Here is a 16,207-nt window from a genome sequence, read left to right as displayed (position 1 = left end):
AATTTACTGGAAAAATGTTGAAAGTCCATTAAAGATTTAACATACATCTTGCAATTCGTGAGCCATTTCTGAAAATCTTCGAGGTATCTTGTGTCAAAGCAAAGTCTTGTATAGGAATGCATCCTAGCTGAGCCTGAATAAGACTGTGAAAACACGGTTCATTAGTTCCTTTAAAGACTGCAGTCACACAGGACATGACATGGATGGACTGAGCATTGCTTAGGATCTCTCTCTGCCTTGCTCTGTACAGTGCTATGACATTCTGTTGGTCTCACTATTGTTGCAGATAACTTTTGACTTCCCTTTCCCTTTCCCTTCTCATTATCTTGTTATACTTTTTTATTAAGTCAGTTTCTCTATGTCTCAAAAATCTCAAAATCTTTAGCAAAGAACTGACAAAGTACTGGATGGGGTGCTTTTGAATGCTGTATGAAGGTCATTGGGATATTTGTTAAATTACTGGAGCGAACTACTTTTAGAGTAACATTTACATTAATAACAATGCTTTATTAGTAAGTAGAACACTTTTTAAAATCATGATTTCCTGTTAGAAACCATATCATAACCAGCAGCAACAAAGCAGGATGGTAGAGAGAGGCAGAGAAAGGTGGATCTCGACGAGTTTGAGGCCAGCCTGGTCTACACAGTGAGTTCTAAGATATCCAGAGCTACACAAAGAGACCTCGACTCAAGAAAAATTTAAACTGTAATGCACTGTGAGTTCACTTTCTGGTGTTGTCTACACACTCTGGAGAGGTGCATGACAGGTAAGTAAGGACTGGTTGGGGTGAGTGTACGCATGACTGGGGTAAAGTACTGATTCAGTGAGGACTGGTTTCAACATGCCAAACCACACTGGCTTCAATACAAATGGTTATAGAATTAGTCAGTGTTGTATGGTTCCATACTGCATCCTAACAGTCCACTGAACAGACACCTGTTAGAGAGAGTTAAGTAGTGAGTGCTGCAGAGGGAAGACTCAGTAACTAGAGCTCTGAGACAGAGTGGGATTAAAAGCTTACAACTTACAGCACATTTCAAAGCTAACATGATTAACATCTACTTGGTGATCAGATGTGAAGTTCAGGAAACAAGGGATGTAAGAGAGCTGTGAAAGTTGAGAAGTCAGATATCAGCAGGTGCTCACCACCTACATGTAAACTTTGAACTAGGGGAAGACATCTGCACACATGCATGCCATCTTTTCTCGGCTACACTCAAGTAAGATGCAATATATAGGTGTGTGTGTGTGAAATTAACTGTAAAGCTGCCAACTTTCAAGTTCATTGCCATAAGAAAAAGAATATATTACCTAATTTAAGGTAGGCTTGGTAGAAGTGCTTCAGATACAAATATAGTATTCTTAAGATGTCTGAAAAAATATCTTGACCTGATTTGACACAGAAATGGATGCAACAGAGCATGTGGAGAAACTGCCCAGTCAAGAGCTCTATGTCTAGCTTAGCTCTCACACAGCAGCACCTTGGCCAAGCCACTGTGTGTCTGAATGTCATCTCATCTGCGCAAGAACAAGACTGGACCACATGGTCTACAGTTTCTGAAGCTGTCTGAATTGGTTCAGAAACGTAACTAAGAAAGAGCATTAAGTTCTGTTCCAAGCTACAGATCTGCATGAAGAATTACAGTGAGAAGACTATTATGAATATCTGGGACATAATATCTTAAAGGAAGGAAAAAAAACTTCCCTAACATAAAAAGAAAACAGTTCCTGAGTTAACTGGCCTTACTAGGCTACATTAAAAAATCATTTTATTAGCCAGGCATCATGGTGGCAAAGGCTGAGGCAGCCTGATCTCTGTATATATAAGGCTAGCCTGGTTTACAGAATAAGTTCCAGAACAATCAAGGCTACACAGAGAGACCAGTCTCAAAACAAAATGAAAGCAAATCTAACAAAAAGCAAAGAAACTTTTTACTTTGAATCACATCATTTAAATCAAAAGACCTAATATCAAGGCTTAAATACCCAGAAAATCAACACTCATCACAGAAAAGTATGCTTGCGTTTTCAATTACAAACTGGGCAAAAGTCACAGGCTAACTACCATATGCCTATAAATCCAGTTGTTGCCCGTGAACTCCCACTCTTGACACTAACCATCCACTCAATGACTCGTGCTCTTGGGAATTCTCTCTCACTGTCTGTCTCTCCTAGAATCTGTTACTGTTGATTAACACTAGTAGTTGTGTTCTAATGCTGCCTATTGTTTTCACGAACACTTCATCCATGATAATTTGAGATCCCAATTAGCATAAACACATTTTCTTTCTAACCATCTGCTTTGCCTCAACAGAATATACTGTGGACTAGTGACTTTTTTAGTTAAAATTTTTCTTTTGTTTCTCTCTTTGCTTGCCTGACTTTTCTCCTCTCTCCCTTCTCTCCCCTCCCCTTCCTTTCCCTTCCATAGTATCGGGCTGAAGGCGGGGCCTGGCACACACTAAGCAGGCAATCTACCACTGAGTTACACCCCAGGCTCACAGTTTATATAAAGTTGGAAAGTTCTTGGAAATTGATTTAACATATAATTCTGATTCTTTATTATTCTATAAACACATTATTTTTTAAAAATTAATTTTTTTAAATTAAAGGAAATATATCTTAAAACTGAAGAGAAAGCTGTACATGGTAGCTCACACCAGCAATCAATCTCAGCACATAGGAGGCTATGGCAGAAAAAGTGTGAATTTTAAGAACAGCTGCAACTATATATGGAGACTTTGTCTCAAAAAAAAAAAAAGAAAAGAAAAGAAAAGAAAAGAAAAGCTCTCATATATACGAATCACAAACCAGTATGTAGTATTTTAGTTCATCAGAAAATAAATTTTTATTACCAGTTTACTTTCATTTCTCTTGTTTTAATTCTCCCTTCCATTGGAAATCTGTAAATAAGACACACAGAAAACTTTTATTATTTAACTAATAAAACCTCTCAAGTTACGTAAAGTATATGTAATTTCTGTACCTGATAGTTATCCGGTTTGGGTCTTTGTTTAAAGTATTCAGTGTTCTCTTTTCGCTTGTCCTTAGCTGCACATCTACAAACTCATTGCAGCTGGATATCATTGAAATCTGTAACATTTAAGCATTTGTCAATTTAACAAATCACATCTAAAATTTTTTTTACTCTCTTTCTCTGAATATACTTATTTTTCGTGCTGCCTAGAGACACCCTGGCTTTATTTGTTAGCAAAGCAGAACTTAAAGCTGGCTTTATACTTTTTACTTCTTTAAGGATTCATTCACTAACAAATACTTAGAAACAGCTTCTATATGCCAGACATTGTGACGACAGATAGTGTGATCAGCGATCAGAATGATATCACTCAGATTGTAACAATGGCCAAGAGCAAACGTATCTATTCAGTGCAGTGAGAGGCACATTGCATGCTGTTCTTCTTTCTGCCTGTCATGGCTGCTGCTGCTGCTGTTCATCCTTTTGTAGTTTGCAAGTCACCATCCCAATGATTTAGCAATGGAAAGATGCTTTCAACATCAAGAAATTTGGATTTGTAGACTAGCTCTGGGAGACAGAACTAGGTGTTGTAAATCTCTCACACAGTGTTGACACTGAATATTTGTTAACCTCAATTTCTGAGAAGATAATATTTACATGGACATACAAATCTTTTACTTTATCAAAGTTTGCTCACATGACTCCTTAATAATAACCAGAATTTCACTGTGCAGTCTTTAATAAAATAATTACTGTGGTAACTAATTGATATTTAAAATTAAAGTGTATGGTTCAAAAATAAGAATAAATATCTTCTATCAATCTCTTCTTTATACTCAAGTTTCCAGCAGAAGCCTGTGGTCTGTTCATTATGATAGCTGCGAAGCTGTTCCACTGTTGATCTCTAAGAACCATCTAGTCATTGCTCCTATTGTCTCCAGAGTCAGCTTTCCCAGCTGGACTCTCACAACACTATTTCTACCATTACTGCTATGCTTAGAGAAGGATGCAGGCCCAGGGCACCACAGCAACATGCTGTCGTGTTGTGTGAATGAATGTTGTGTCATTCACTCATGGCAGACTCTGTTAATATATTATGCTATACTCGAAGTAGTCATCATTATCAAGTAAGTTGTAAAATAGTTGCCACACCTATTTGTATGTACATTTTCTTAGCTTTGGTGAGAAATACAAATGAAAATATAATGTATTCTTAGAAGTTAAATTCTCTATCTCATGATCAGAGGGAGACATAACCATTAAAATGATTTCTCCTTTCTGCTCATTCAATTTTAAGTTATAGGAGATATATAAATGAGTTTGTCTCCCAACCAGAGCTCCCAGGATCTAAACCACCAGCCTGGGAGCACACAGGGAGGGACCCACGGCTCCAGCTGTATATGTTGGGGAGGATAGCCTTGTCGGGCATAAGTGGGAAAGGATCCTTGGTCCCATGAAGGCTGGACGCCCATTGTGGGGGAATTCGAGGGTGGGGAGGTGGGAATGGGGGGTAGGTGGGGCACCTCCTCATAGAGGCAGGAGGAGGGGGGATGGGATAGGGAGTTCCTGGGTGGTGGGGGGAAATGGGGTAAGGGGATAACATTTGAAATGTAAATAAAATATCCAATATAAATAAATAAATAAATAAATAAATAAATAAATGAGTTATCTCTCCAATATTATTTTATTCTATAATTATTACTTTCTGATGAAACTTACTAAATCTGATAAAGTTTCATTTCCTCTGATTGCACAAAACTTCTTCACTGTCTCAAATGTAATATAATACCACGCCATTAATCTTCCTGCCTCTGTTAGGAAAGACAGAAAAAGAAACATTTTCCACATTAGCTAATACAAGTTGGTTTTTAAGAAATAAGTTTAACAAGTATTTTCTTAACATCTACTTAAGATGTACTGTGTGCTTGTAATGACCTCCACAAAACATCCCCCAAAATGTAGAACGCACAATGTACGGAACTTAAGAGCTGGCTGGAGATAACCACAGGAAGACTGAGAACAGAATCCACTGAACAACAATGTTTACATACACGCTCAAGCTGAGAAGAAGTTTACCTAAGAGAATGGCCAGTATGGGATGACCTAATAGAAAAAATGAGTTTTAACTAAGATTTTAAACATGGCTAATATGACTTGGCAGACAGGAAACAAAGCCATTATGACCTTGGGGAGAATCAGGAATTTATTCATGAAAATGGGGAAATAAAGAAGACCGTCTTCAGAACAGTTTAGAAAGCTAGAGCTTGATGCTCATGAGCCCCTTCAGCCTCCCTGGTCTGAGCACCACTCACTTAGAAGATTGTGTGCATATTTCTCCATGTACTAGGGTGATAAAGGTACACACCTAAAATTTGGCTGTGGTGCCCAATACTTTTAAAATTAAGAAATGATGAATGACAAGCTACAGCAGCCTCGAGGAGCTTCTATTCAAAGGCTTGGCTCAGAACTTGATATGATTTGTAAGATGAATAGGAGCACATAATTCTTGAGCAATTTTTAGTTAAATTGGAGTTTCAAAATAAATTGTTTTGAAAATAGACTAGCAGGGTGGCTGGGAAGAGGGGATAAGTGAAGCAGTGGAAGTGAAGCAGGATGGAATGAATTCGCTTCAGAGGTTGCTGGGTCTAATTAGTACTTGTCCAAAGGCATCCAAAATAGTCCAGTCCTAAGAAACATACATAGAAAACAGCCGGGAAGAACGAAATGGCATGCTGGGTCTCAAGGGAGCAGCTGGCATTTATCTATGAACCATGTTTCCTGAAGAAGAGACTAGGTCTGGCATGCCAACAGAGGCAGCAGCATTAAGAATGTGATGAAATGGACAGAATTAACTAAGAGAGCCTGGGAAGGAGCTAGGTCAGCTCGAGTCACTGTCGCAAGCAGGAGCCTGCTGAGTGTGTTCAATGAGAATGCAGTAATGCAGTGTGTCAGGAGGAGCTTCTGAAAGAACAGTGTGCAATGTAAACCACAAGAATATTGTTATTTGGGGAATAAATTTAAAAACAGTCCTTTCACCTTCTGTTTAAAACTTAATATAAAATATTTCCCTACCCCACAAAATATTTAAAAATTTAAGAAAGCACTTAGCATTTGTTGATTTATTATTAGGAATGAAGTTTCTTAGGTAAGAAATAATATTCTAGAGAAAAAAAAAACCATAAGGAAAATGATCCAAAGTCAAAATATGGAACCAAACTGGGGGGAAAAAGGACTTACAAGTGAACAGGAATGCAAAGTGACTCGCTGCCAATATAGTCATCAACTGATAAATCCAGAGTACTGCACCTAGAAGGCCATTAAGGCTGAGTTTGTGAAGCAGAGACAGGGAAGCTGTGAGAAGGCAGCCCTCAGATTCCCTACTGTAAGAAACACCCCAGCCAACGACTCCATTGGTACTTACTCCGAATCAATCCATCACCGTGAAATGAACACAGAACCCCACTTTCATAAGGCCCTCCCAGCCAATGAAATGACAGCAAGCTAGTGTGGGCATGCAGGCAAGAGCCTGCCCACAGGCAACTTCATGTCCAACGTGCTTCCCCATCACTCCTGTCAAGTACACCTAGGCTTACAATGGATGCTCAGATTTGCCCTCCTCATTCTTTCCCCTTCCTTCCTTCCTTCCTTCCTTCCTTCCTTCCTTCCTCCCTCCCTCCCTCCCTCCCTCCCTCCCTTCCTTCCTTCCTCCCTTCCTTCCTTCTTCTTTCCTTCCTTCCTTCTTACATAATCTACATCCCAATTTAATTACTGCCAAGCTTCTTACAGATACCAGCTGTTTTCAAATGATTAATCTTTCTTAAAATAGGAAAAACATTGATAAGCTAATAGATAATACTAGCCAAATATCTGAGTATTGTGACCACAAATTAAAAAACAAAAACTATATGAAGCAGAAATATTAGAATATATAGATATAATTTACATACAAAATAATAAACTCTAGAAGATAAAATATTAGTAACATGAAAGAACAAGAAGATCATAAAAAAATAATTGAAATGTGATGGCACACACTTGTGACTCTAGCACTCTGAAGGCTAAGGCAGGAGGATCATCTTTAGTGCAAGGCCAGCAACGGGTACAGAATGAGACCATCTCAAAGCAAAACAAAACATTTTTTTTTAAACTCAAAGAATTGGAAATACCATTTAGGAATTGCTACCTATATTAATGGCAGTCTAAATAATTATAAAATAGCATTCTGCTAAAGTCAACCAAAATAGTTAACAGAAATACAGCTATCGTTTATAAATCCTCAACGAGCTGGGTGGTAGTGGCCTTTGATCCCAGCACTCAGGAGGCAGAGGTAGGCAGATCTCTATGAGTTCAAGGCCAGAATGATCTATAGAGCAAGTTCACTACACAGAAATCCTGTCTTGAAAAGAACTAGATAGACAGACAGACAGATCAACAGACCAACCAATCTTCAAAGAACTTAAGTATTTGTCTCTTTCCTTAACGCCCATGCCTAAGCTCATATAAAGACTGTTTCTTATTACCTTCCTTCCATCCTGACTCATCCTGATGCTCTCTCTCTTCTATAGTGGAAGCCGATAATACTGCTTCACCTGAGCAGAGGGCTGAGAGAGCTCACTGCCATGTGTCCTTTCTAGCTTTGCTGCTGCCAACACACAAGACTGCAATTCTTGATGAATTTACACAGTATTTATAGCTGCATCTGTGAAGCTAAACTGTATTTCACAAGAAGTGAAACTGGAAACAGAGATCCAAAGTCTGAAGTCTATAGTAAGAAGAAAAGTCAAGGGGGCTCCTATTTAAAAGCAGAACTAACAGAGCAGTGTCCAGAAGAAAACAATCAGGTGGCAGCCATTGATGCTGAGAAAGAAAGCATGTTACCTGCTCATTTACCAGATGTGTTTAACAGAAAAGAGACCGATGCCTTATAGCTATAAATGATGGCACTCTACGGAAAACAAGACCGCAACTTTGTTTTACCATTGCTTAAATTTTACTAAAACAAAATTTTAGTCTCAGTAAGCAAGTGTTAAATTCAGTGACACCATAAGGAATAATACCTGTTGGCTTAAAATTAATGTCTTCATCCATCTTTATCAGGTCTAGTGATGATAAATCTTTAAGATTCTTCAAACATAATTCTGTTCAGTTACAGAAAACATTTTTAAGTTTAGTAAAAAAGGAATCAATGAAAATAAAAATTTACTATTAAATATATTGAAGATGTCTGCTACAGCATAATTGTTCTGGAAGAACTGGAGTCTTTTAAATAGCAAGAAAAAAACTCGGGAAACATAACATCCAATTAATATGTTAAATACCATTCAGCACTTGGGACATTTGAAATGATATATATGTATTACTTTCATTAATTCTCAAAAAAATAATAAAACATGCAAGAATATGGCTTACATATACACATTGGGAAACTAAAGAATTGAGGCTGAATTACTTGTTCCAGGTCTAAGGAACTGTTTTGTTATCTCTTCTCCATTATAGCATTGTTTTTCTTTTAAACTTTTATCACACATATAATAGCACAAAATGACACTGGCTGACTCCAGAATTCAAAGGGCTCTTCTTGATGAGTTCAGATCAAGAAAATGGACAGACATGCAGATAGGATCCAGAAAAGTGACAGAATTTACTCAGTAAAGATCCATTCCCAAGGAGGAAACAGGCTGGAGTGGGAAGAAAGTATAAGAGCTCCACTGCCTGGCTTTACAGGGGGCTGGACCCTCTGCCTCACGTGCATAGTGGAGCCCAGGGCATGTAGTTCCACATACAACTTCACATGTGCCATTAACATCTTAACTCTCCACCCAGAGGTGTGTATTTTAGCCATTTGCTGCTCTCTATACTTCTGTGTGGCTTGAGGGGACTGCAGATGCCCTCAGCAGAGGGGTCATTACTGCTTCCTCTTTGCCACCCTAATTCCTTGTACTTGCCCTAATAAGGTTTGTACAAGATTCATGGACATCACTTACTGCCCATTCTCTTGCTTCCAAAGTATAGAGTCAAAGAGTTCTATGAGATTTGTTCTCAAACTTGCCAGTCTTACTCCTTGTCCTGTTTGCCACTTTATTGAAATAGTCACTAAATTTTTTTTTCTAGCTGATGCTTTTTAGTTTTTTACTTCTGTTTCTCTGGAAAGGCTGCCATGTGTGCCTTCAGAAACCTCTGAAACAATTCTAATTCATGCAAGTAACTGACAGGAACTAGTGAATGCCTTCCAATCATACCCTACCCTACTGCTTACTATCCTCACTGCCCAGTGCAACAGCCCAGAAGGGAGACGGTTCAGAGCACAGTGAGCAATGCACCCTTCCCAATTCTTAACAGAGGAGCAAACCATACAAGTCCTTATACTCCTTATAAGGAATAGTGTCATGCAGGCAACTTGGCACAGTTTAATGCATTTGATAATTATGGCTTTTGAAAAGTTTGGAATTACCTTAGTTACCCACTATTAAGTTAAAATTAGCTTATTATCCACTAATCAGTCATTCAAACAGGGAAGATTTTTATTATCCTATGCTGAACATCACTCTAAGGTTTAAGTTTACAGTGGACAGTACACATTTCCTCATATATGAAGAACTTGCATTTTAATGAAAAAAATCAATACACAAATAATACATTTTGGGTGTTGGAAACTACTATGAAAAACTAAAGCTGAGAAAGGTTTTTAAAAATAATAGTTTTTTAAGCACTTAACTGAGGTTTTTATGCATTTCTAATTTAGCCATAAAATTTTGGTATAAAATATAGATAACCCTAATTTTCACAATAAAGGCATTTTTCCAAGAACAAGAAAAATAGTAAAAACTACAACATGAAAGTCATTTCATCTTTAAGGGAAGGTAGATTTAAATAAAACAGCAAGGAAGAACTCTCTGACAGGTGGGTATTTGAACAGAGACTTAGATGAAATAAAGGTGCAAGCCACGTACAATACTTGAGAATGTTCCAAGAGCAAGGAGAGACAATGACAAGACCCTGAGTGACAATGAGCACGCTGTAACTAACACAGTGAGCACACTGTAACCAACACAGTGACAGTGAGCATGCTGTAACCAACACAGTGACAGTGAGCACACTGTAACCAACACAGTGACAGTGAACACAGTGTAACTAACACAGTGACAGTGAGCATGCTGTAACTAACACAGTGACAGTGAGCACACTGTAACCAACACAGTGACAGTGAGCATGCTGTAACTAACACAGTGACAGTGAGCATGCTGTAACCAACACAGTGACAGTGAGCATGCTGTAACCAACACAGTGACAGTGAGCACAGTGTAACTAACACAGTGTCAGTGAGCACGCTGTAACTCACACAGTGACAGTGAGCACGCTGTAACTAACACAGTGACAGTGAGCACGCTGTAACTAACACAGTGAGCACACTGTAACCAACACAGTGACAGTGAGCATGCTGTCACCAACGCAGTGACAGTGAGCACACTGTAACCAACACAGTGACAGTGAGCACGCTGTAACTAACACAGTGACAGTGAGCACGCTGTAACCAACACAGTGACAGTGAGCACGCTGTAACTAACACAGTGACAGTGAGCACACTGTAACCAACACAGTGACAGTGAGCATGCTGTAACCAACACAGTGACAGTGAGCATGCTGTCACCAACACAGTGACAGTGAGCACACTGTAACCAACACAGTGACAGTGAACACGTGTAACTAACACAGTGACAGTGAGCACGCTGTAACTAACACAGTGACAGTGAGCATGCTGTAACCAACATAGTGACAGTGAGCACGCTGTAACCAACACAGTGACAGTGAGCACAGTGTAACCAACACAGTGACAATGAGCATGCTGTAACCAACACAGTGACAGTGAGCACACTGTAACCAACACAGTGACAGTGAGCACAGTGTAACTAACACAGTGACAGTGAGCATGCTGTAACTCACACAGTGACAGTGAGCATGCTGTAACCAACACAGTGATGGTGAGCATGCTGTAACTAACACAGGGACAGTGAGCATGCTGTAACCAACACAGTGATGGTGGGTACACTGTAACTAACATACAAGGACCAATTTGGAGATAAGAAATAAAATGGAGAAAGAGACAAGAAATGAAGTCGGAGTCAGAGGCAGAAGCTATTATGCTGTGTCTTATAGGCACTGTGAAACTCTGCATTTTATTCTCGGGGTTACTGTACAGCTCTTAGAGACTACTGAGCAAGAAGCACAATCAGGTTTGGAACAGCAAGCCCTGTGCTGTGTCCTCCCTCCAAGGGAGATGTCAGGGCTCAGAACACAGTGGGCCCAGCTCATTTGGACTTGAAGGAGCTGAGCTGAGAGCCTCAGGATAGTTCCCTGCCTTCAGCCTCTGTCCTAACTCGTTCCTAACATATTTATTCTTAGGTGAGATAATTTATTACTTTATCCTTATCGCTGTATTTTTATTTATCACATATAACTATTCAGAGAACAAATTAAAATTAATGTTACTGGATCAAAAAAATCTTTATTTTTACTGAAAGTCTCAACACAATGAAGACACAGCAGTGTTTAATTCTAATAAGTGCTTTTTGAATTATTATAGTTTAAAAGATATGTAGTGAAGTATTAAAGTTGAAGTTCGAAAGGGAAATACTGCACAGATTTGAATGAGAGCCCACAATAAATCCAGGATTATATTTCAATTAAAATTAATATAAAAAAAGGAAAATAAAGTGTTTAATCTATTGGCAATGTTTTCAGAGATGAAGAACATTTACAAAACAGAACCAAAATAAGCTAAGTTAACATTTTATACAAAAGCAGATATTCTGACAGAATTAATCAATAAATATAGAAAAACTATACATGCCAAGTTTTGTGCATTAAAAAATAAATATTTTTTTCTAGATAAGTTTACTTTTTAAAATAATTTACAAAAGCACATTCTTATTTCTTTAGTAACTGATATTTTTCATTGAAATTTATATATAATATATATATATATATATGAAAGAAATATATCTAACCTTGTAATTTTGCTTCAATTCCATCTTTGTTCAATCCAGACACAAAACCTGTGTAAGTGATGAAACTTTTATTTAAAAAATCAGAGTGTATTTAATTAGTCTTTACAGGTTCAATTTAAACCTTACATAAAAAATCACATCCATCTTTCATATAGATTATTAGCATTTTAATGAGCTCAAAAAGGCTTAACTATTCATAGAACACAACTACTATTTTGAAATCTTTTCAATATCAACTGATTATATTTTCTTAAACTGTTTTAAATAATCTGAAACTATTGAGCAAGAACCATGTAGAATCAGCTTAAAGATCTGTCTTATTATATTTAGTCATGTCTGCGTGTCTGTGTGGGGCTAAGTGCACTTGAGGCAGGTGTACATAGTCAAACTTTGGAAGTGATCTATATGCCCATCCACAAAATAACTGGCTGAAATGCAGTATATTGATACAACTGGGTCTATACTGTAATAACAAAAAGGAATTTGAAGCAATCCCATGAACACTATGAATTAAAAGAAATTGAAGAAAAAAAGGAAATACTTCCATTTACATCAAATTCAAAAAATACAATATAACATGAACATACTTGTGGAAAACCTACATACTGGATTGTGGTATGTAGGTGTCTGTGTCTATGTGTGTGTATTTAATTTTACTTTATACCTATATAATTTAACATTTTATACCTAAGATTTCTGTCATTTACTGTGATAATACAATATAAAAATTCACTACAAATTAAATTACTCAGAAGGAGAAAGAAGTGCAAAATGAGACATAGATGAATTTTGTACAACACTGATAAAAAGATACAAGTATATACCCTGCAGGGTATATATGAATACCTCTCAAGAACTGCTGACAACCAAGTAAGCCACTAAGGACAATAACTTAGCAACGGGCACTACATTTTCAAATAATGTACTCTCTGACCTAGAAACTTTATTTCTAAGAATTTAGCATGAAGGTGAATTTATACATGTGCAGATGCACTGTTGATAACAGCAGTAATTTTTAAGATGAGCAAACTCATCAACTGGAACTGCTTAGGTGGGGCTGGTTAAGAGCTCACCTTCTCTTGCAGAGTCTGAGTTTGGTTCCCAGCACCCAGGTCAGCAGCTCACATCTGCCTGTAACTCTAGCTCTAAGTGAAGTGGAGACAGGAGGATGACTAGGTGAGATGGCTCAAGCTGCGGGTTCACTTAGGAACAGTCCCTCAAAGGAATACACCAAGTGACAGAGGAGGACATGTGGTGCTTTTTTCAAGACTCCACTCACCGCTACCTAGGTTTTTATGTGTATACTCACACAGACATACATACACAAATAAACAAGTAAAATAAGTCCTTAAGTATTATTTTAAGAATAGAATGATGTCACTGCTCAGCTTTACTACTCCTAGGTAAGTAACCAAGGGACACTTAGCCAGCATACTCCACAGGCTCGCATGCCCAGCCATGTACACTGCTCCATTCCTCATAAAAGAAAGAAACTGAACCAGCCTAAGTGTTTGTCAACAGATGAATGGATAAAGAAATGGACATACGGATTTTTTATCGCCATGAAGGAAAATGAAATCATGAGATATGCAGGAAAATAAATGGTAATGAAGATCATTATGTTAAGAGAATAAGGCAGACTCACGTATGTACTCCAGCGTGTATGCTTGTGTGTGATGAAAGCAGACTGTGAGAAAGGGAGACCTTTAGAGTGATGGACAGGGTAACGGATCTGGTGACATTCGCAGAAGCGAGCCTGTTTGTGGGGATCTGAGGGTCTAGTCAGAGGGGGCTGTGGAGGGCAGGAAAGCAGTGGGAAGAAATTAACCTAAGAAAGTACAATGACAGACATGATGAAAAGGTCCCAGTGAAGCCTATCACTTTATAGTTACCCTAAAAATTAAACAGGAAGTCTCCAAAATATATTGGGGGAAAATACAAAGAAAGGTGCAGAACGGTAAAACAGTAGCAGCTTAAAATATAGTCACAGTAGTGGCATACAGTTCTGAATGCTGAGAGGCTAGAGCAGATTTCATGGTTTGCCAAGGTCACACACCAAATCTCATCTTTTAAAAATATGTTCATTAAAATTTGATACTCTTCCCTACAAAAATTGCACTCAGTTCCTCTCCCCTGCAGGTGGCCAGAACTAATAACGTGTTTTACAGTAAGTGACGATGTGTGACTAAGTTACAAATAAGGAAATGCAGCTTTAATTAGCCAGTCTCTTTTATGACTCTTCCTAAAGGAAGAGAGATGCAGGAAAAGTCCACGTTGAAAACAGTAAGCCTCAGCCAAGAGTTCTATGACAGCCTTCTTGGTGAGTCGGCAAGCCCTGCCATGCCTTCAGGTCACTGTAGCTCGCCTGACACACTGCTGCACCTCAAGAGAGACTCTGATCCAGACCAACTAGCTGAGACTCTTGGCTTCGTAAACTGCATGAGATAACAAATGTTGGTTGTTCCAAGATGTGCTTTAAGTAATTTGTTAGAAAACTAATATAGTGGGACATTGTTTGCATAAAAATGGAAAATTATACTTTATTTGCTTTTATTTTATTATTTGCTTTGTGTTCTTATAAATTGAAAAATGAACAGCTACAAATTTAAAATGAGAGGGAGGCTGAATGATAGATATGAGAAAAATTCAAAACTTTAAAGCTTTTTTTTTTAACGATTTATTTATTTATTATATATGAATACACTGTAGCTGTCTTCAGACACACCAGAAGAGGGCATCAGATCTCATTACAGATGGTTGTGAGCCACCATGTGGTTGCTGGGATTTGAACTCAGGACCTCTGGAAGTGCAGTCAGTGCTCTTAACCACTGAGCCATCTCTCCAGCCCAAAACTTTAAAGCTTTAACTTATGTTAAATTAGTTGGTACACTTAATTTTCTTCCATTGAGTCTATTTTTAACAGTGTTGCTTTTAAAGCTTATTAAAGGACTAGAAGTAGAGCAAACAGTGTTTTCTCATTTCGCCTCCTCTTACCTCTGAATATATTGGTGACTGCAACTGTTATAGTAATTATTTAAAATCGGCCTCTGGTCAAGCCGACTATCTAAGCTGCAGTGGCTCTGCCTAGCTCAGCCGCCATGTTCCATGGCCAAAAGTCATGTGCACACTGCAGCTAGAAATGGCCAACCAGAAATACCAGCCCCGCCACCCATGAGACGCCAGCATGGGAGATGACTCTGCCAATCTTCCACGCTGTCTCCGCAAGGCTGGGCATTGCCCAGACCATCCCTCCATCCATGTGGGCCAGTAATAAAATGAGACTCCAATGCTTAAAGATTAATCAAAGGCTTTATATGTTTGGTAAAGCTCAATAACAATATGCCCATACAAAGAGAGCTGTTTCCCAATTAGCTAACCTAAATAAAAGTTGTTACCTGCGACTGCTCTCCATACCTGCGTGGCTCTTCATCGTTCCTACATCTCTGTTCTCCCTAGCTCCTCCTCTTCCTTTGCCCAGACCACCCTGCCAACCATGCGGACTCGGAATAAATGAGACTCTAAATGCTTAGATTATCCAAAGGCTTATATATTTGGTAATGATCAATAACAAGATGCCCACTCAATCAGAGGTGTAACCCAATACCTAACCTAGATATACCAACTACCTTCAACTGCGGGAGACACGTGAACATCCGCCCCCATGTTCCCCTCTCTCGTCCCCTCTCCCACCTCCTAGCTCCCTCTCTTCCTTCTCCTCTTCCTCTCCTTACTCCTCCCACCTTAGCTCCTCCTACAGCAACTGCTCTTTTCTGTTGTTTATTAGTTTCTGTAATCTGTTCTATAATAGTATAAACAGAAACCCTGATGGTTTGAAAAACAGTCACTATATTTCCAAGTCAAAGAAACGAACCATAGTGAGATGGGTTTTTCAGAGCTCTGATATACAGCAGTGTTGATCGGATCCAGTCCAGAGCAATGTTCACGTCTGTGATGGTGTGCAGCACTATCTCTGCATTTAAATGTTCAATAAGATGTCTGTGCAAACTAATGGGGGGTGGGGGGAAAACTCTGCATGATTAATGTGAATTTTGAGAACATAAATCTTACTTTTTAAGCTTTAATAATAATATATATGTTAGTTGCTACTTTAATAATCAATGAAAAAAATTCAAAAATATAAGAGAATATCTTAAAAAGGCAGGTCAAGATCTTAAAGAATTGAGGTTTCTCCTTACTTTACAGTTACAGAGACAGGTTTCTGTA

At 38.4% G+C, this 16,207-nt stretch overlaps 1 protein-coding gene across 1 annotated transcript in view; it reads right to left on the bottom strand.

Annotated features, from left to right (window-relative positions):
- The window catches only part of Hfm1 (helicase for meiosis 1), a 77,362-nt gene that overhangs the window by 29,354 nt on the left and 31,801 nt on the right, over positions 1-16,207 (bottom strand). Inside the window, exons 18-24 of the mRNA XM_028782420.1 lie at positions 15,855-15,988; positions 11,984-12,031; positions 8,036-8,116; positions 4,698-4,789; positions 2,988-3,094; positions 2,857-2,904; positions 46-143 (exon numbers count right to left, since the gene is read on the bottom strand). Coding sequence (XP_028638253.1) covers positions 46-143; positions 2,857-2,904; positions 2,988-3,094; positions 4,698-4,789; positions 8,036-8,116; positions 11,984-12,031; positions 15,855-15,988 — 608 coding nt within the window. The remainder of the gene's footprint in view (positions 1-45; positions 144-2,856; positions 2,905-2,987; positions 3,095-4,697; positions 4,790-8,035; positions 8,117-11,983; positions 12,032-15,854; positions 15,989-16,207) is intronic.

Source organism: Grammomys surdaster, unplaced genomic scaffold (assembly GCF_004785775.1).
Source record: "Grammomys surdaster isolate TR1022 unplaced genomic scaffold, NIH_TR_1.0 751, whole genome shotgun sequence".
Classification (NCBI taxonomy): domain Eukaryota; kingdom Metazoa; phylum Chordata; class Mammalia; order Rodentia; family Muridae; genus Grammomys; species Grammomys surdaster.
The sequence above is the reverse complement of the archived record's forward strand: the minus strand, read 5'-3'. Positions and strand labels throughout refer to the sequence as shown.